A 19,796-nucleotide genomic window follows, 5' to 3' on the forward strand; every position below is an offset into this window, starting at 1 on the left:
CCCGGGCCCGCGTCGCCGCTGTTATTGCTCAGCTTCCCCCGGACGTCAGCGCGGTCGCCACCGCTCCCCCCGCCGTGGCCGCGGGGCCCGCCCCCGGTTGCCGGGGCGATGCGCACGCCGGGCCCGCCCCGCGCGGGGCAATGGCGGCCGCGCCGCCGCTGCCGGCCCTCCCGCTCCTTCTCGCCCGAGGGCGGCCCCGGCGGGGACTTCCTCCCGCCCCTGAGGCGGGATGGGAGGAGGGGGCAGCCCCAGCCCGCGATGCTTGGGATTGGGGCTGCCCCCGGTGCTGACGGGGCTGCGCAGCGCTCGTCCTCTCGGGGCAGCGCGGGCCTGCTTGGGAGAAGGTGCTGAGGCCTTTGGAAGTCGGCGGCTGTGGGTCAGTCAGCAGAGGAAAACCCTAAATCCTGCCCACGATCGAGGGCTCAGTGCGGGGGAGAGCGGCCGTTCCCAGCCTGAACGGCGCGGACGCGCCGTGTCTCGATGGCATCAACCCACACTGAGTGGAGCAGCTGAGGGCATCGGGGTTTGACAAAATCGTGCCATACGGGGCTGATCCCAACCTGCTCCTGCAGAACAGCAGCCGGTGCTCTGGGTGCCGGTCTGTCCTCGGGGGAAAAGGAGCTTGTTCAGTGACCATTCCCGGTTTGTGGGGTACCCGCTTACAGGCTGCAGGGAGCAGCTGAGGACTGTTGAGAAGGAGTTGTCCTCTAGAGAGGGGACAACGCAAGGAAGGCAGGGTTTGAGCAGCAGTGAGACTTCCCTCATGAGCAGGAGCTGCCTGCAAACAGCGCAAGTGTTTCAGTCTGTCACCACCTACTTTGACAGACTGGTAGCTGGTATTTCCAGATGGAGGTGTGCCACCAAGGCAATGCAAAGTTTCAGGAAGCTTATGAACATCCTCATGTACGTTGCATCCTCCAGCTTAATTGGGGCAGAGAAAAAGAAGTCGTATGGGGGTTTTTTTGTCATTTTTTTTAACCTCCGAAATACTAGGTAGGAGTGATTTTGTTCTCCTTTAAAAAAAATACTTATTTTATGAAAAGCAAATAATACACATCTATGTATTATTTTGGATGATTATAGCAGACCATTATTTGAATCACATAACTCCACTTTCCAAATTGCGTTCATCACCATGCTTGATACTTTCCTCTCATTGCATAGGAGGTCTTTTGACTTGACTATTTACTTTCATCTAGACTCCAGAGAAGATCCATGACGGTAGAATGATGTTATTGAGTGTTAACAACATCACTAACAGGGAATGGAGAGCATTCTAGAATACTGCTTGCAGCATGAAATCACTGGAATGACTGACCTGTTCTGAGAACTGTAAACTGTCTCCTTTTGAAGCTTGAAGGGCTTTGTTGAGCTTTATAGTCAAAGGGACTTGTTTTATCTTAAAACCTTGTATGTTCTAGTATGACTAGCAAGCTAAGTAGAGGTATTCCTCAAATATGTTTTTAACTGCAGCATCGTAATAAAATCATTTGGTGATCCCACTTGTGCTCCTGTTGGGAATTTCATACAGCTATCTGGTGATGCATATAACAGGCAATGTATTTCTGGATTCAAACCGAGTATCACTAAGCTCCAGACCTGCAGATCCTGCCCAGAAGACTCTACTTCTCATCAAAGTTCCCGTGTAGTCTATGTCATTAAATTCTGCGATGATAAAAAGGGGTCTTTCCTCAGGAAAAGAGCAATTTATTGCTCTTCAAACAGAAATCTTAGGTGGAAGTCTCAGGCTCTTCTGCAGCTCTGCTGAACTCTTGCTTTCAATTACGAGGTAGGAGACTAGACACTGAAATAAGTACAACAGGAATACAACAGGTATTTTGTTCACAGGTAATACTTGGATATATCCATGGAAAGTGATGACGATAAGCAGTGCATTTTAAGTACCCAACCTAAAAATCCATTCTGTCTTTTGGTCCCCTAAGATATATGGGACTATATTCAGAAGTAATGAATATAGGACAGGTACTCCACAAGAAAACGAGTTTTGCAAGTATCTGAATCCAGTGTTTCAGATTGTCAGATTGTGTAAAAACAGTGTAGGGCAATAACTGGAATATGTTAATGTAACATTTGATCTGAGATACTAGAAGCACTCAGGAAAGACTCAAAAGAAAACAACCAAATCTAGTAGATCTTAAGGAATTTATTTTGAATACAAGTGTTGCAGGCTTATGCCATATCAAAGAGTTTCAAGAGGAACTAGATTTGTAATTTTTTTCTTCATTTCTTTTTCTATTCTGCTGTTTTGTTCTTTGGCATCAAGCTCTGTCTCAATTGTTTTTCTATGTACCATAATGTGTTGCACTTCTCAGTGCAACACAAAAACAATAACATTTTTTAAAAGTAACTAGAGATAGATGTTTTGCCAATTACTTTGCTTTCTCTCAGGTATCATATGGCCATGCTAATGTAGTCCAACATAGAATACAGATTCCTTCTCTTTGTACGTTACCTGAAGAACACAGTAATGGAAGTGTCTCTTGAAAGAGGCACATTAAGAATTACAAAAACTGTGACAACTGCAGAAAGAGAGTAAGTTTGAGGTGAAATTGAACCTGCTTTTTATTTCACTAGTGAAAGCTAGTATGAGCAGATCAGACAGAGTGGATGCTCGGAACTACAGGTGCTACAGCCACATCAGTGAGTGACAGTTTGTTGACCCGACTTTGTTTCAAATACAGAAAACAACAGAGACAGCGCAGCAAGCCACCAGAGGCCTCTACCCTGGTGCAGGTGGGATCTCCCTGCTCTGCTTTGAGTTAGCTTCTCTGTCTGTAGTGCTCTTTCTTCCTTTTGGGCTGTTAGTGTTGGCTGTGGTAGAGTCAGAGCTGTACCCTGTTTCATGCTGTTTTCCTGGACCTAATGGAAGCTGTTGTGCTGCTTCTGTGGCTTCCTCTATGCTGGACACCCTACAGCAGCAAGCCCAAGGTCCCATGAGAAGGCAGAGCTGTCCTTAGCAGTTGTGTCTGTCTCCAGGGAGCTTTCATCTTCAAAGCCTGAATACTTTATTTCCATGAGCTATGAGCCTCTTGTCCTTGGACAGGAATGCGGGAGTAAATGTGTTCTGCTTATATCAATAATAAGCTTAGATGGCACAGGATGGCAGTTTGTCTTCTGCTTTGCTTCAGCTGAGCACTGGGACCTACATTTTTCCATCGGTTGCTTCCTCACTTTTACCTCCTTAGTTTCTTTTGGTCCAACAGGGCATGTTGTTGATCCTTATGGTCCTTTCACCAAAGCTGCTGCCACAGCACCTGCAGCTTCCACTGATGTGTCAGAAGATGGTACAGCTGCAGGTAGGATGGTGTTCGTGTAGCTTTTACTAGAACTGCTCCTGCCTCACAAGAATCCACTGCACCAACAACATGGCTAGCATTGCTGGTTTTCTTTTTAATGATGCTCTCTGAATTCAAGGTGTTTTTTTGTTTGGTTGGTTTTTTTTGTTGTTGTTTGTGGTTTTTTGTTTTTGTTTTGTTTTTGTTTTGTGGTTTTTTTTGTTTGTTTGGGGTTTTTTTAACTTCTCTTCCCTCCTACAACTTTACTAAGTTGCTTCCTGACAGATCCAGAATAAAGGAATAAATCCCTCTCCCCTTTTTTTCCAAAACCAAACATCAATGCCATTCAAACTATTTGGAAAACTAATTTCTCTGCAGGATCCTTCCCTCTCTCTCTCTTTTTTCTTTTTTTTTTTTTTAATCATTGTTGTTCTTTAAAGTAAAAAAGTGTTTCCTGTAGAACATACCTCTAGCTTTCTCTCCTGAGGCACATGTGACTTAAAAGTTACCAGCAGCTTTGCCACAGCCTTACAAAGTCTGAAGTACACTTTTCAGTGACGTTTGGAAGGTCTGTAAGCAGGTGGAGAAATGTCAGATTCACTCTAGAAAGAGTGCATCAGCTTCAGATAACTATGATATCCTTTAGCAGGACAGTAATACTCATTTGTCACAATTTCAAGGCAGAGGAACCATGACTGTGAACTTTATCCCACGCACTGGTATAGTGCTCCCTGTGAACTAGATAAACGTTACTTCTTGCAGAATGGAAGTTTGAGACTCTGAGACACTGGATTCCTCTCCAGAGCTTCAAGAAATGCTTTGAACAAACCTGATTTAAAGGTGCAAGGTTTCAATGGCAATAGGAAGTTTTAAGAGTGGCAACAATTTTTATGCAAAAGGTAGTTATTGCTCCTGTAACTGGAGGCACTTTTTACCTCTAGAAGTGGATTTAGGTGCATTTTTTGTTCCCTTGCTGCAATGAGAAGTGGTCTTTCAACACCATATTGTCTGTCAATATGGACAATATAAATGGCATGACTATGGTAGGTAGCTGATAAAAACAAAATGTTGGCTTTTATCTCATATTAAAAATAAGCTAGAAATCAGGGCAAGTCTTCATGTGACAAAAGGAATTTACATGAGTGGGTGTGCCATGGCAATGTGAGTTCTTCAACCAAAGGTGGGAGTGTTATCTATCATCCATGCTGTTCAGGTGCAATTTCTCAATGAGAACATCAAAACTGACCCAACTTCTGTATGACTGGTGATTTTTATGCTCTACGGAACATTGTAACATACTTTAAGCTAATAAATAGGATAAGACCGTTGACTTAGAGGAACCTCAGAAAAAAAATTCAAAGCCTCAAGTGCCACACTTGGACAGAATAGCAGGTTAGGAAGAAAAAGCAATGAGAGAAAAAAGAACAACAGCATCCTTGCCGAGGAAGAGCAAGGTGCTCAAAGAAGCTGGTGTGGGAACAGCTTTTGATTCTGGAGAGAAGATAAAATATTGAGACATTAAACATCAGCTCCTAAGTAGGTGCGTTTACCAAGCAGAACACAGGTAATTTGTTCCATTGGATAATAATAGCAAAATCAATTGTAAGTAACAAGAACAGAACCCTTTTCTAGCTACATCTTATTTTTTACTTGTTAATAACAGTTTCTGCTTCTGGTGTCAGAATTTCTTGCTGGAGCAAGCAGAGAACTTTGGTCTTTATGCTTTCTTATTGTTAACCGTGAACTCAGCTGAGGCTGACAAATAAGCTGTAAACTTCTGCAGTAGTAATGATTCCAGGTGAAGTGGTGGACTCTGTGTCTGAACTAACATTAATTTGGAATGTCAGCCCCTGAGAGGTTTTCTCTGCCAAGCAGTGAAGTTTAGTTAGAGGTCTACAATCCCCAGGAAATTTCTCTTTGCAGGTTTACTCTTTACTTTTCTAAGAAGGAGGAAGAAGTAGAGGCAAAAAAAATACTAGTTACCTTCTACGTGATCACAAGAAAAGTAGAGCCACTGAATTACCAAAGTAACAAGCGACAGCACAAGAGCAAATTGGCTCAAATTGCACCAGAGGGGGTTTTAATTGTATATTAGGAAAAATTTCTTCACCGAAAGGGTTGTCAAGCAATGGAACAGGCTGCTCAGGGAAGTGGTTGAGTCACACTCCCTGCAGGTATTTGAAAGCTGTGTAGATGTGGCACTTAGGGACATGGCTTAGTGGTGAACTGGGCAGTTTGGGTAAATGGCTCAATAAACTCAAAGGTCTTTTTCAACCTGAAGGATTTGATGATTCTTTAAAATAATCCTGGAATTTTTCTTGTAGATATAAAGAATAGCAAGAAAGGTTACATCAGAAATAAACACAGAAGGGATTTTGTAGAGGAGTACCCAGTAACACACACAATTTTTTTTTATTAAAAATACAATTGCATAGAAAGTGAGCAGATTTCAATGAACTGGTGAAGAAGCTTAAACTGAGGAGCATCTGGCTGTTACTGTTGATTGTGAGTAACGATGTCACTTAAAAAGTAGTTAAGCTGAGTTTAAAATTGAAGAGGAGCTGTCTTTGAAAATAATAGAGTTCCTTAATGGTAGCCCTTTTATGATTCACACGTGCTCATTTGAAAATGTAAAAACACCTAGATGTTTACAGAGGTTGAGAGGGATTTTGTGCTCTGGGGAGTTGTCCCTCACTTTTTTTCCTCATTTGCACCATTTCTTTAAAGATACCTGTGGCATGGGATGTTTATTTGTGATGAAAAGCCTGTTCCATCAGGCCAGCACCCCTGGAGGCAGCCAAAGATTACCAGCCTGTCTGAAACTTCGGAGTCAGATAATTTTCTTATCTCTGTATTATTGTCTGCTGGTTTTCTTCTTCCAATAGTAATTAAAACCACACAAGAATCTGAGTCACAATTTCAAGTAGCTCTTCCACCCACCTGTAACACGAATAAGGAGGATTGCCCGGGTAGGGAGTTCTCAGTTTGAATTGCAATCTCTACACTGAAAGCAGTAATGCTGTTTAATGAGGTAAAATTCGCAGCAGTACAAAAGTAAGGGGCCACAGGATTGCTCTTGCTCAGGGTTTCTGCTGTGGGTGCTGACCCAGGACAAGACACCCTAGGTGCTCTTGAGTCAGGCAGACTATAAGCTAGACAAGTCTTGGTCGCTTGCCACTGATATTTTCTAGTTTTAGTGAATTATAGATATTTTAATAATTATCAGAAATTTTTATTAAATAGTCTAACATATGAAAAATTATTATAGTTACTGTTCAGAAAACAACTGTCAAGCAATATTCATCCTCCCAAAAAGGAGAATTTCATATAATGCATATACGTAGATTGCAAAGCAACCTTCTAGAAGTTATAAAGACATACAACAAAATATTTGGCTGCGACCTTACAGAAAATTTATTATTTTTAAAAAATTTTTTAGGTCCTTTCACTTTCAGACTGAATTTACCGAAACTCCAGTTTCCTAACCAAGTTTTTCAATGCCTCTCAGCACTTTGGAAACTGCTTTTACTCATATAAAGCTCTACACCTAAATAGGTGCACATTATCACAGACAGCTGAGGGTGATTGCATAAACAAACTGCTACGTGTTTAACATTCATATAGGCTTATGATCAGAATAGTCAGAAGCATATTTTGCATGTGCATTTCAGCATTTTCATACCTCCATGGCTTTATTTTCAAGTCATCCATTTCCTCCAAAAAGCAAAGCACATATTTATCACCAAGAATTAACTACATATCGAGCTTGCAGATTCAACACAAAGCTGCTTTTCAGCTGCCACAGCATTAAAAATAGTATCTGAAAAAATTACTTATGAAATACAATTTTCCATACATGAATAATTTAAATAGACAAATGAAATTTTATAAAACTATTCCCACCTCAAGTTGTATTTTGAGAGGACATATGAAATGTAAAGTTTTTTGAGCATATTAAAACACATGTAGAATATCAGCAAAAGCAGTGACGATTTTAAGAATAGAGTGGATGGTACATATCAGAATTGCTTGTGAAAACAAGCTGCATTTTCTGTATAACAGTTTTATTTCAAATGTTGTTTTTCTGACCTTAAAAGAATTACCCCTGACATCGGTAAGTAATTGTACAGCCTATTCTTACCTGAATTCTTCCTCACAGTTTTAAGAGACTGAGTTATTTCTTAGTGGCATGCTGATTTCTAGTCTTGCATAGGACTTAGCATTTTACAGATCTGAAAAACTCTTGCCTTGATGCCTGTAAAGTGGGAGCCAAGGAAAACATGCTCAGAGGTGGTGCATGGGGAGGAAGAGATAAGTGGAAAACAGCAGTACGTTAGCAGTACTCAGTGGTAGTCCTGTAAGGCCCATCACATTACTGTGTAGATGGGAAGGGAAAACACTCAGTAGGGAAGGAGAATGTGCAGAAATGAAAAGCAGACACAGCGATAAAACCTGTTTGAGAATCTCTGGCTAAACTGAGTGCAGAGTCTCATAAAGCTTGCCTCAGAAGTTACTTTGTTGTGACCAGAAAATAGCTCTTCTGCCTTTAAATGGTGGGGAAACTCACCATTGTTTTATATAAACGACCAGCTTCTCAGTTTGTTCAGGGATAACTAAGTTCAGCACATGTGGCATCATGAATAAGTCAGACAAAAGTAAGACTGAACTTGTAGAATACAACTATTAGGATAATCATCAGAGTGGGGAATATACCAGGCAATTTAAGACTTAGTTTATCAGGTTTCATAATTTAATTTTTGTAACCTTTTCTTAGGCACAGCTTTCACACATAGATTGATATTCAAGAGATATACTGACTTTATGTGATACGAATTAATTCACCAGCTCTGCAAAATAAGACATTGAGTTTTGTCACATAATGGCTACTCATATAATGGCCTCACCTACTATAGTAAGGCAAGGAAAAGATTACTAGTAGTTTTAGAGTGGATGGGCATAATGATCCCCTTGTGCTTAAAGAGGACAAAATGATGAAAGAAAATTGTAACTGTTACAATGAGCAATGTAGCTATTAGAATTGAAGCACGGTTCTTTTCTACGTGATGTAAACCGTCTAAACATTATTATATGTATTCTGAAAATGTTACTGCATATTATATAATTCTGCATTGTTAGGTGTGTCTTTTCACAGAACTGACCACGTGGAAGTTGTTTACAGTGACTAAGGAACAGATGGTGGAGTCTAAGGCTCATCAGTCATCCCCAGTTAAGGGCCAGTTTAAAGTATAGTTTGAGGACTTCAAAAAAAGGTTCATAAAAGTGCAATTCAGACTCAACAGCATAGGTAGTATCCCACATTTTAGTTAGATCCAGCTGTATCTGAGAACTGCTGCAAACTATCCCATAGCATATTTCCTGTCAAAATAGCTGGAGACCCTGGATCTTGAAGGTCTATTGCAAAAACATTTTAAAGACCATTACTTGTTTTACTGCATTCCTTATTTTAAACTCTCCCAAAGAATTACTAATAATATAACGTGGAGCAATTAGGCACAGTTCAATGTGCAAGTATGAACTGAAACAGAAGTTCTCTTATTATTTGAAGAATACACTCTGTCTTCTCAAAAGTCACAGCTCTTACTAAATATAGACTTTTATTTTAAAAATCTATAAATAGATGCCAATGCAATTCATCAGTTGAGCAAGACCTATAAGGAATTGGGAACCACCCGTTGCTTAGAGATGTGAAATGTCTGCTTTATTTGTTTCAAATGGAAGTTTTTTAAAAAGTAAGCTCTTAGTATGTGGCTAAATGAGATTACAGGGGCAAGAAAAAATTGCTTCAAATTCTGCAAAAGGACTTGAACTGCTGGACTCTATCAATCTCATGGGATGCTGTAAGGTTCATCTAATAAAGAATGAATGTGAAGTATTATCTCCCATTACAAGTTTACCTGAATACAATAATACCACAGTTCCTACAAACACAATACACACATTTCTGATGTCATATACCTAATTGAAAGTAATGGCATAATACAGTATTCATAGGGCACCTGTTAAATAACTTGAGAATGACAGATGATGAAAAGTAGCCATCAATCATCATTAATAGAATGTTTTGGGGCCCCTGGAAGGATGGAGGATACAACAGACTCCTTGATAATCCAGATATCAAGCATTAATGAACGCCTGCAGAGAAACAGACAGTGAGGATGAGATAGTCACGCAGCGTGATTTGCATAAGCTGGAAAACTGAGCCCATTTGAACAAAATATAGTTTTGTAGAATTAAAAGTAGGCTGTCTCTTCCAAAGGATAGACTGTATCCTGGAAAATACGAGTTCTGGAAAAGCCCTAGATGTCATGTCACAGTCAAGAAGCAATTTAATGCAAGCTTCCCCTGTGATAGTATGACAAAAAGGGTGAATGCAGTCTTTGAGTATGCATGTAGGAGAGTAGCAAGCAGCAGTCTGGAGGAGCATATTCCAATGTCATATACAGTCATAAATTATGCCCACTGCTAAACAACCATGTTTTGAAAAAAAGTCTGTTGACAAACCAATTGCCAGTTCTCCAGTCTGGGAAATACCCTTACAAGGGGACGCTGTCTTTCATACAGAGTTGATTTGCTGCACTTTATGCATACCTAAAGATGAAAAAAAACCCCTAAAACTGAAAACCACCGGAAAACCCAAACCAAACTGAAGAATGCCAGGCTTTAAAGGTTAACAGCAATGACGATTCCTGGAAGAATCAAATATTAGAAAACAAGGGCAAACAAGTTCAATTTAGAATTAGGGTACAATTTCTAAAACAGCAAATATGATTTAACCATTTGAATAAGTTGCAAAGTAAACCCATGGATTTTCCATTATCCACCTTCAAATAAAGACACTTAAGTTTTTCTGGCAAATATTTTATGGTAAGTTGAGTTAGCTATTGAATTCAACACAAAGATTAGCTGATGAAATCTACCATCTTGCACTATGTAGTGTTAGGTCAGGTTATCTAGCTGTTGATTAATAACTTGATTTTAAGGTTACTGGTAACACTTTCATGCATTTATCTACCTATTCAATGGTTGTATGAATAGATTAAAAGGAGAGAAGGAAGTCTGGAAATGAAATTCCAAAAAGAGTGAGTGTAAATTACTTCTGGAGATAATACAGGGAAAAATGGGTTAAAGAGCAAACCAATGGGCAAAACCCAGGTGTTTTCTTCAATGAATGTATAACTCCCATGAAGTGAAGCTACATGTAGCAACAGCTATATATGTAATTGTTTACTTTGTGTCTTACTACTTAATGGCCAAGTTCCTTAATCAACCTTAGCTTCTGAAGATCAATGAGCAATCTTCAAGTTGAGGGAGCCACATAAACCTAAACGCCGGCTACAGTTCAGAGCTGAAACATGACATTGCTTTTCTTTCACAATGAACTTTCCACCTCCAGCTTAGTACATTACTTGGCTCCAGCTGTTACTAGAAGTTATATGCTGGATTCCAGAAGTAATCCAAGAGGGTTGCTGCTATACTGGATCAGTTCAGATACTGGCCAAAGCAGAGGTTATCCTTGAACTCACAGCAGCAGACAGGATAAATGTCCTCCTCTGCACCTAATTCACTCAGGTGTTACTGGAACAGATGTTGTTCAGGTATTACTAAGTTTAATTCAAGATTGACTTCCTTATCTATCAGAAATGGATCAGCACCCACCTAAAAGCAGTTACATGCTGTTTTGGGTTTGGCTTTCTTTACCGGTCACAGTTAATGACATTGCTAGCCCAGTACCTTCTGTGCATTCTCTGTAGTTTATTTTTCCAGAATCAGATGTTTATTCAGAGTATAAGAAATAACTGTAATTTTCATACTCTTCCTTGAAATTCTAATGATGCAGCAATTTCTTTCTTCCTTAAGTCTCCCTTCCATTACATTATCTGAAATGCCACTGTTTCAATTTTTTATTCACTTACTCCCGACCCAATAAACTTACCTGTTTCTCTGACTCTGTCCATGCATTCTTCACTGCCTGCTTGTTCTGAATGGGTCACTTTTGTTGTTTTCCTCCACATCTACCTTCACTCCTAGCCATCCTATTTAGAGTACCTTGACTCCTTATTTCTCTGCAGTTTAGGGAAATATGGAAATGGGTAGGGACAAAATTTTGTTAACTCTATCTGAGAAAAAGCTTTAGGTAAACTTTTATTAAATTCTACTTCTGTATCAGCTAATGCACATCTTATTCTCACATCTGTTCTTTGAATAAGATCTCAGATTAAACAATGGGAGGTACATTCTAGACATATTTCTAAGGTAAAATAAACACCAGTATTTCAGTACTTTTCTTGTTCTGCATTTTAATAGTATCTACATATGTGTTCCATTACCAAGACCTAAGTGCTAAGATAATATGTATCTTTTATTTCCTCACTGCTCAAGGCAAACTTCTGCACTCCCCTGTTATATCTTCAATGACAGAGCTTTATTACCAGTCAATAAAATGCACTGCGTTAAACCCCACATTATTTAGCATATTGAATGTGACATTATGACTACAGTAAATAAAAGGTTTTGAAAAACTTCTTCACTGGTCACAGATGAGAATTTAAAATGACTCCATAAGCCCTTATGCTGCAATGCCATCACACTTATTTCAGAAGATTCAACCAATATGTAAAATGGTCTGTAATGGATTTGGATGCTCTTCAGCTCTCCTGCAGGTTAAGCTTCAATAAAAGGAGTAATTAGATGCATTTAACATCTGCTACAAAGCCACCAACATGATTTTTTGAAGCTTTATACCAAGATTCATAGTTGTATTCCCGATCTGTTTCCAAGTTAATTAAACTGAGGTGGAAAAGAAACTAGCCATTTACAAGTGAAATGTGTTTTGTAACTTCTTTTAGTGAAAATACTGCTCCTTTCACATCTCTTTTGAATGAGTGTAACATTGCCCCTGCTGAAAGGCTCTGATATCGTTGCTATTATGATGGATCAGTTTCTACATATAAATGCAAGCAGCCACAACGATAAGGGTACTTCTAGACACCTGAATGATGATACCTCACATTTTTTGCTTGAAGCAGTAAAAACACTGACGTGAAATCGCAGAGAGGCGTGCATGTTCCATATATACCCAGCTGCCTTATTTTTAGCAAACTACCACAAGATCAGGACTGAGGCCGTTGGCTTGCCTTTGACTGATTAATGAACATGCACTTAATGATCATCCTCAAACCTGCCCTCTGCCACAGCAAAATGAACATACTGTTTCAACTTCTGCAATAGGAAGCAACACAGACCAACCAGATATTCAATTAAGAGCTTTAATCAATGCACTGACAGTAGAGAATATGGTATTCTGAATTCCCCCCAGAAGATAAAAAAATACTTTAGTATTTTACAAATTTATAAAATTTAAAGTTTTCTCTTATATATAATATACAAATGTTTTTCACTACATGGTTATGGTTACAAAGCCAGCAATGAATATTCATACACTTGGAACTGACTGGCTCAGGGGTGGAAACACAGCCCCACCATTTGCCATGGGCACTGCACTGGAAAAGAGTGAGTCTTACAGTTCATTGATGACATCACTGTATGGGGAAACATGGTAGACAAAGTTTTTAAGAAAGGGTAGAAGATAATCCAGATTCTCCTGAAAGCTGGTTTTGCCATTAAACAAAATAAGGTCAAAGGAACTGCCCAGGAAATTCAGTTTCTAGGAGTAAAGTTGCAAGATGGACATCCCCACACTCCAACAGAGGTGATTAACAAAATAGCAGCTATGTCCCCACCAACTAGCAAGAAGGAAATACAGGCTTTCTTAGGTGCTTTTGGAGAATGCATATCCCAGAGTACAGTCAGATTGTAAGTCCTCTCTACCTTGTGACATGGAAGAATGACTTCAAGTGTAAAAAATATGCTCTACACTGCAGCCAGGGGAGAAGGGTCCTTTCTGGAGCCTCTGGCAAAAACTGCCTGGGGAGATCTGAGGAGAACCTCTGGGATTGTGGAGTCAGGGATACAAAGGATCTGAGGCCTGTTATACATCTAAACTGAAAAAGAGACACTGGCAGCTTATGAAGGGGTTTGAGCTGCCTCAGAAGTGACTGGCGCTGAAGCACACTTCCTCCTTGGGCCCCAACTACCACCGCTGAGCGGGATGTCCAAAGGAAAAATTCCTTCCACACATCATGCCACTGATGCTGTATGAATTAAGTGGATCACTCATCACACAGCGAGCAGGAAATCCTAATCACTGAGAGATCTTGTAGATCATCATGAACTGGTCTGAAGGTGAGAATTTTAGACTCTCATATGAAGAGGAAGAAGAGCAACTGACATGTGCTGAGGAGGCCGCACCAGATAATCAGCTACCAGAAAATGAAAAGCTGTAAGTTCTCTTTGCTGACAGCTCCTGTCCTATTATAGGGACAAACTGAAAATGGAAAGCTGGCGTATGGAGCCCTATGTGGCAAGTCACAGAAGCTACCAAGGGACAAGGTGAATCAAATCAGATCCAGCTGCAGAGCTGAAAGCTGTCCAGCTGGCTTTAGATGTTGCTGAAATAGAGAGAAGTGGCCAACATTCTACCTCTACACTGACTCGTGGATGTCAGTAAGTGCTCTGTGGGGGTGGCTGGACTGATGGAAAAAGGCCAATTGGCAGCACAGAGGGAAACCCATCTGGGCTGCTGAAGTGTGGCAAGACATCACTGCCTGGGTGGAGAAGTTGACCATGAAAGTTCGTCGTGTAGATGCACATGTACTCAAGAGTCGGGCTAACAAGGAGCATCATAACAACAAACAGGCTAAAGTGTCTCAGATACATCTGGACTGGTAATTTAAGGGTGAATTATTTCTGATTCGGTGGTCCCATGACGCCTCAGGTCATCAGGAAAGAGATGCAACAATATTCATACCATCACATTATCATGGGGGGCATGGGCTTGACAGGGAAAAAAGCCGTGGACTGGAAGGGGAAGGGTGTATGCTCTTGCCCTGCTGCTGGAGGGAGGGGCAGCTGTTTTTCAGAAGCCTAGCCATGGGTGATGGTCACTGCCAGGGCTGCCACAGCCTGGAGTGGATTGGAAGAGCTTGGTGGCAACAATCCCCCAAAGTCCCAGACGCCGTAAGCCCGGAGTCACCACTCTGCTGCCATCACCAGAGTCAGTGTTTTCGGCAGCACCACACCTCCATTTGGACAAAATAGTTTTCCAGGTTTTGCTTTGCCTCTGTTCTCTGTTGTTTTCTGGCTGGGGGAGGGCATTGGATCGCAGAACCTCATTTGCAATATTCTTTCTCTTTGTTCTACTGAGCCCAGTGGTCCAGCGTGGGAGCCCCCCTCCCTTTGTTGACTTAACTGTTTTCATTTATATCTTTGCAGTGACTGCTATTTCCTTAAGTAATTTGTTATTTTTTTATTTATATCTCTTCATATTGTCTCTTCATTATTGGAAGGGGTGGGGAGAGGTTAACACAAAAGAGGAGTGACCTGTTTGGAGTCTCAGTCCTCTGGTAGCTGACCAAAGCTGTCACAGCTACCAAATATATAACACATTTTTATGTTACAACTGTTCCTTCTTTTAGAATTACATATTCCCTGAGCTGTCCTCCTTAAAAACCAGAAAAGTCTAATAAATTCAAAAGTATAATGAATATGGTTGCTCATGACAGTGGTAAATGCTGAAGAAAATAATTCAGAACATCTATTTATCCATCAGATTGCTAAATTAAATAGATTTCTCACGTGAACTATATTAACATGAATGTTTTGAGTGCTAAACTTCAAAACAAGATTGAACAATACAGACCAATAAACCTCCATGCTTTGAAAAAGATGACAGGAGAGAAAACAATCCTTACAGACAAAAACAACAACAAAAAAAGAAATTAAGGTATTAGTTATTGAAATTTATCCAGAAAAGACTAATGCTCAGAATATGATTTGTGTTTTAGCCCAGAGAGGTAATATATAGAAGTCCTACAAGAAAAAGAGAGAGACATGTAGTGACAGAACTAGGGGAAATGGCTTCAAACTGAAAGAGAGGTGGTTTACCTTAGATATTAGAAAGAAATTCTTTACTCTGAGGGTGGTGAGGCACTGGAACAAGTTGCCTAGAGAAGTTGCCTCAACCCTGGAAGTGTTTAAGGCCAGGCTGGATGGAGCTCTGAGCAACCTGGTCTAATGGAAGGTGTCCCTGCCTATGGCAAGTGGGTTGGAACTAGATGTTCTTTAAGGTCCCTTTTAACCCAAGCCATTCTATGATTGTATGATTCTATGGTAAGTCTTCTGTATTATCTGATACCCTAGTAGCCATGGTAGGCTTTTGGTTATCACCATTACCATCTCTATTTGCCATATTCTATCACTTCCTGAGGCAGGTTTGTCTCAGTCACGTAATAAATAACTCTTTTCGCAAGGACAGAAGGCTTGCTGGAAAAAACCCCCACAGAGCAGTTCAGTAACTTTTGGGGAGAAATCTGGGGAACATTTGAGGAGCACTTTACTTGTGCACAGTTGAAATTACTACTGAAAAAAAGAAACATTGAAGAATAGAGAGGGGTGCAAGATATAAAAAGTTTTAATTAAAAAAAGAACCAACTTGCTGAATGTTTTGCCATCTCACTGCAGGACACTCTTCCTCAGCTGGATCAACCTGCTTGAATGTCTAAAGTCCTTCAAGGAAGGAGATAGTCAGAATGCATAGGAGAAACCAAAACCCACATCTTGCAGCCAGACAAACAGTAGCAACTGACCCAGTTTATTTTGTGGTACCGACTTAAACAGGGACTCTGTTCTCCTTGGCCCACTTTTTCATGATGCGGACAATGTATTCTACTTGAGAATTACCAGTGCTCTTCAGAAGATGCAGTACTTCCCGCAGAGTCTCTCTACAAAGGTGGAAAACAAAGATTTAAATTAGGCTAAGACTCAACTGATAAAATAAACTACAATAAACAAGTAAACTATTTTGCAAAACATGGTTCCTCCTAGACAGAGAGGTCTGTTCATCTGCAGGGCAGGAAAAAGTTAAAATGCACAGTTGATGAGATCCCAGGGACAAAAAACAACCAACCAAACAAAAAAGTCTTCTATGTAATTGTAAGGAAATGAAAAGTTAAAAAAAAAACAGCAAAATGTAATCAGTTTAGACCTTAGTGTGTGCATGTGTATTTATAAATCTTTACTCTTGCAAAAGAGTTCCCCAGAACAAAGCAAACTTTCTTTTTTTTTTTTTTTAAATCTTTACTGTTATTTGCTGGTCTTTAGTATGGCAACATCTAGCTTAATACTGCCAAAGCACCTTACACATAAACACAAATAACAGGGAAATTAACATTATCAATAGGATAAACCAGTATTCTGCAGTTAGCCAGCTAGTTTGCAGTAAGAACTTGTTTGCATATTTTGAAAAACAGAGTTGTATGTATTTTACTGCATCTGCTGCAAGTGATTGCTAAAAGGACACTTGTAAGGTGCAATAGTTAATGAGGTTATTTCAGCAGAGAAGTGAATAGAAGGAAGGTGTAAAAGCCAAGATACACACCTGTCAGTCACATAGGAAACAGCAACTTTGGCCAGAGGACGATGGCCATCTGGCATCACAGCCGAATATGCACAAGGGAGCAGTTCTTAAATACAGTCTCACTACTCTCTCTCATTCTCCCATCCAGTGAAATGGGCCGACACCAAAATTATCAGTAACATGGATGATTACCTCTTTTAATCTTTCATCAAGTAAGTATGTTTGTCTCACATGGACAGTATCTTCAGAAAGCAAATTTTAGTGAAAACAGTCTCATCTACTCATTCTTTGGAGAAATCGTGTCCTTCTTACAGTGCTGAATAAACATTTCCTTAGTTCTGTTCTATGAACTCTAAAATGTCATGTGACAGTCTTCCATTCTTATGTCATCAACATAAAGTAAGGTTGTTTTCCCCCAGCTCATAAACATACTACTACATTTATAACTTTTCTTAGTATGATCACTAATGTATTTTGGTGTCTTATGGTTCACAGCATTTGATTATAAGTTATTCTTCACCATAAACTGTTGTGGAAGATACACTTCAAACTGAAGACTGCATATGGAACCACTGGCCAGAGCCTCTATTCTCTGAAAGGTCAATAACGAATTGGAAAAAGATATGGAGTCCCAAAGCTAAGATTATGATTGTAGCTTACAGCTAACTGAAAACAGGAAAAGAGAAAAACAAATATAAAGACAACACAAAATACTCACTTTGCTTCTCGGCCAGCTAAGATCATTTGAAATACACCCACACATGCACCTCTCTTGCCTTCCCAGTATTCAGGATTATTGTCCAGTCTCTCCAGAACATCAAACGCTTTGGCTGAATAGTAAAATTGACCCATCTGCACAGAAAGGGAAACATTATTCCTGACTGTATGACCATCTTTTGGAAGGGGATTAAAAACACTGAGCTCAGTTTTCTGAAATCAGCAGTTAAGTCATAGAAGCAATGCTCATTTTCCTGTTTTTCTGCAGGCATCAAGTGATACAAAACAGGGACATTTCAGTTCTACAGAGGAGGTATTATAACATCTTTTTTGAGGTGCCCTTATCTAGTGTCATACCAACTATACCAAAGCCCTTGACCAAATATCAACCTCAAACTAGTCCAAACATTTGAAAATAGAACTACATTTCCTCATGTAGAGATGGTCACATATTTATATGCCTAGTGGGTTTAACTTAGGAGTTAAATTCTTTTTTCACTGTTACAGTACAGTACAAAAGAAGATTCAGTGACTCTATAATCCAAAATTTTTCTTAGCATAGGAAAATCTAGTGTGTACTCTAACTTTTCTGCCTACTTGTGATTGGGAACCATAAGCAAGTTGCTTGGCAACAGTCAGTGCAAAAGGAGTGACCATATTAACTGTGGATTTTGAAGTCAGCTCATGGGCTGTATCTATGACTGTGAGTGTTCTCCACTTGGGCAAGCCTGAATAGCAATGCTGTTTGTGAGTGGCATCTTCCCATGAGAGAGCACAGAATGTGGACTGAGCGTAACCTCCTATCCTTTGGTAGCTGGAAGCCTGCATTTGCAGAGAAAAAAGGGTAGGCTGGGGGAGTTACATTTGGAAACTTTAGTCAGAGAAACATGGGTACTACAGAATGAGTAATAATTCTCTTTGCTTCACATAAAAGTTTATCTGAATCACTGGTGACTGGAAAGCACTGTGGATGGGAATAAAGATAGTGAGTATAAATGGTATCAGATGTGTCAGCTAAAAAGAAAAAAGTGATACTGATCTATCCAAATTAGTATCTGATCTAGTTCCACTAAGCAGATACAGCTTTAATGTCCTCCTTCTATCTGACATTCAAGAAGGAAATGCTCACCCCAAGTCACGTGCTGTTCCCTATATGGACAAGATGGGCAGTTGCATAAAAAGCATCAAGAAATTAGCCAAAAGTCCTGCATCTCAGATTCCTCACTAAACAACTTCTGTCAGCACAGCAATGGGGCATTCGGCTACACCTAGTCTAAGGACACTGTTGACCTTGCTGCATCCATGCTCGCTCTGCTTTCTGTTGAGCAAAGCCTAGTGCAACCGCCTTCTTAAGTGACATTTCTGGTGCTGTGGACCTATGATATAATGTAATGTTTCAGAAACAACTGAAAAATGCTACATAAACTCAAACAACATGGACCTTGCTATTTAGTGGAAGAGGTACAAGCAGCTGCTAGTGTAGAAAGACAAACTGTAACACCATAGTAAAAATTTTTGAAATTGAATTCCTTGGCCTTTGGAGCAGACATTTATGGCTACATGTAGACACGTAATTAGGCTGAAAAATTTAGTCCTGTAAGTGCAGTTTTTCAGAGCTCTAGATAAATCCAAAATGTAGAGCTGCTTCTCCTCTTGCGTACAATAAGGTTTTGAGAAGAATTTAGACAAAGCAACCAACTGATTTAAGTAAGACTTTAAATGGTCTGGAGAGAGATTTTACATGATGTCTGTTTTCCAACTTGCTTTCACAAATTGCAGCTATGGGAAACACCAGAGGCATAGCAACAAGACTTTTAGGGTGCGATGGTGGACTGAGGACTTGAAAGACGTGCAAGAGATAATTCTCTCAGTTTTAGAATAAGGCTTTTGAGATCACAAAGAGTACCTCCTATTGCCATTACAAGCTTTTAGGAAAACAAGACTGTCCCAGAAAAAAAAAAGCAGCATGAGGCTCCTTGCCCAACCTCTGCTAAATTTTTTTCCTTAAAAGTTTTTTGTCATTTCTACCTCTAATGAATCCCTAGTAGAGAAGAAACTGTTATTATTGATAGCTCAAGCATGCAGTAATTTATCAATGTTTTAATCAATGGGTTGTCTATCAAAAGGCCTGTAGGTTTAAATATTGACTAACTCTTGCCAACTCATCCACATTATTTGACATCCCGCTGTTATAAAAGAAAGTTCACTAGTGATGACAATGATAAAAAGTATCCAAAAAATGACTATTGGTACAATCACCGAATTAACATGTCACACACCAAGCTCTG

General features: G+C 39.9%; 1 protein-coding gene across 3 annotated transcripts in view; it reads right to left on the reverse strand.

Annotated features, from left to right (window-relative positions):
* Positions 1-7,183: 7,183 nt before the first annotated feature.
* The window catches only part of TTC26 (tetratricopeptide repeat domain 26), a 53,775-nt gene continuing 41,162 nt past the window's right edge, over positions 7,184-19,796 (reverse strand). Inside the window, exons 17-19 of one of the 3 annotated variants that reach the window (XM_027896749.1) lie at positions 17,510-17,643; positions 16,022-16,156; positions 7,184-7,551 (exon numbers count right to left, since the gene is read on the reverse strand). In XM_027896749.1, coding sequence (XP_027752550.1) covers positions 16,045-16,156; positions 17,510-17,643 — 246 coding nt within the window. In that variant the 3' untranslated portion in view covers positions 7,184-7,551; positions 16,022-16,044. Of the gene's footprint in view, positions 7,552-15,826; positions 16,157-17,509; positions 17,644-19,796 lie in introns of those variants that run through there. The other 2 variants (XM_027896748.1, XM_027896747.1) reach the window with 2 other exon arrangements.

This window comes from Empidonax traillii, unplaced genomic scaffold (assembly GCF_003031625.1).
Source record: "Empidonax traillii isolate 1590-97213 ecotype Southwest subspecies unplaced genomic scaffold, ASM303162v1 scaffold515:size447783, whole genome shotgun sequence".
Taxonomy (NCBI): Eukaryota; Metazoa; Chordata; class Aves; order Passeriformes; family Tyrannidae; genus Empidonax; species Empidonax traillii.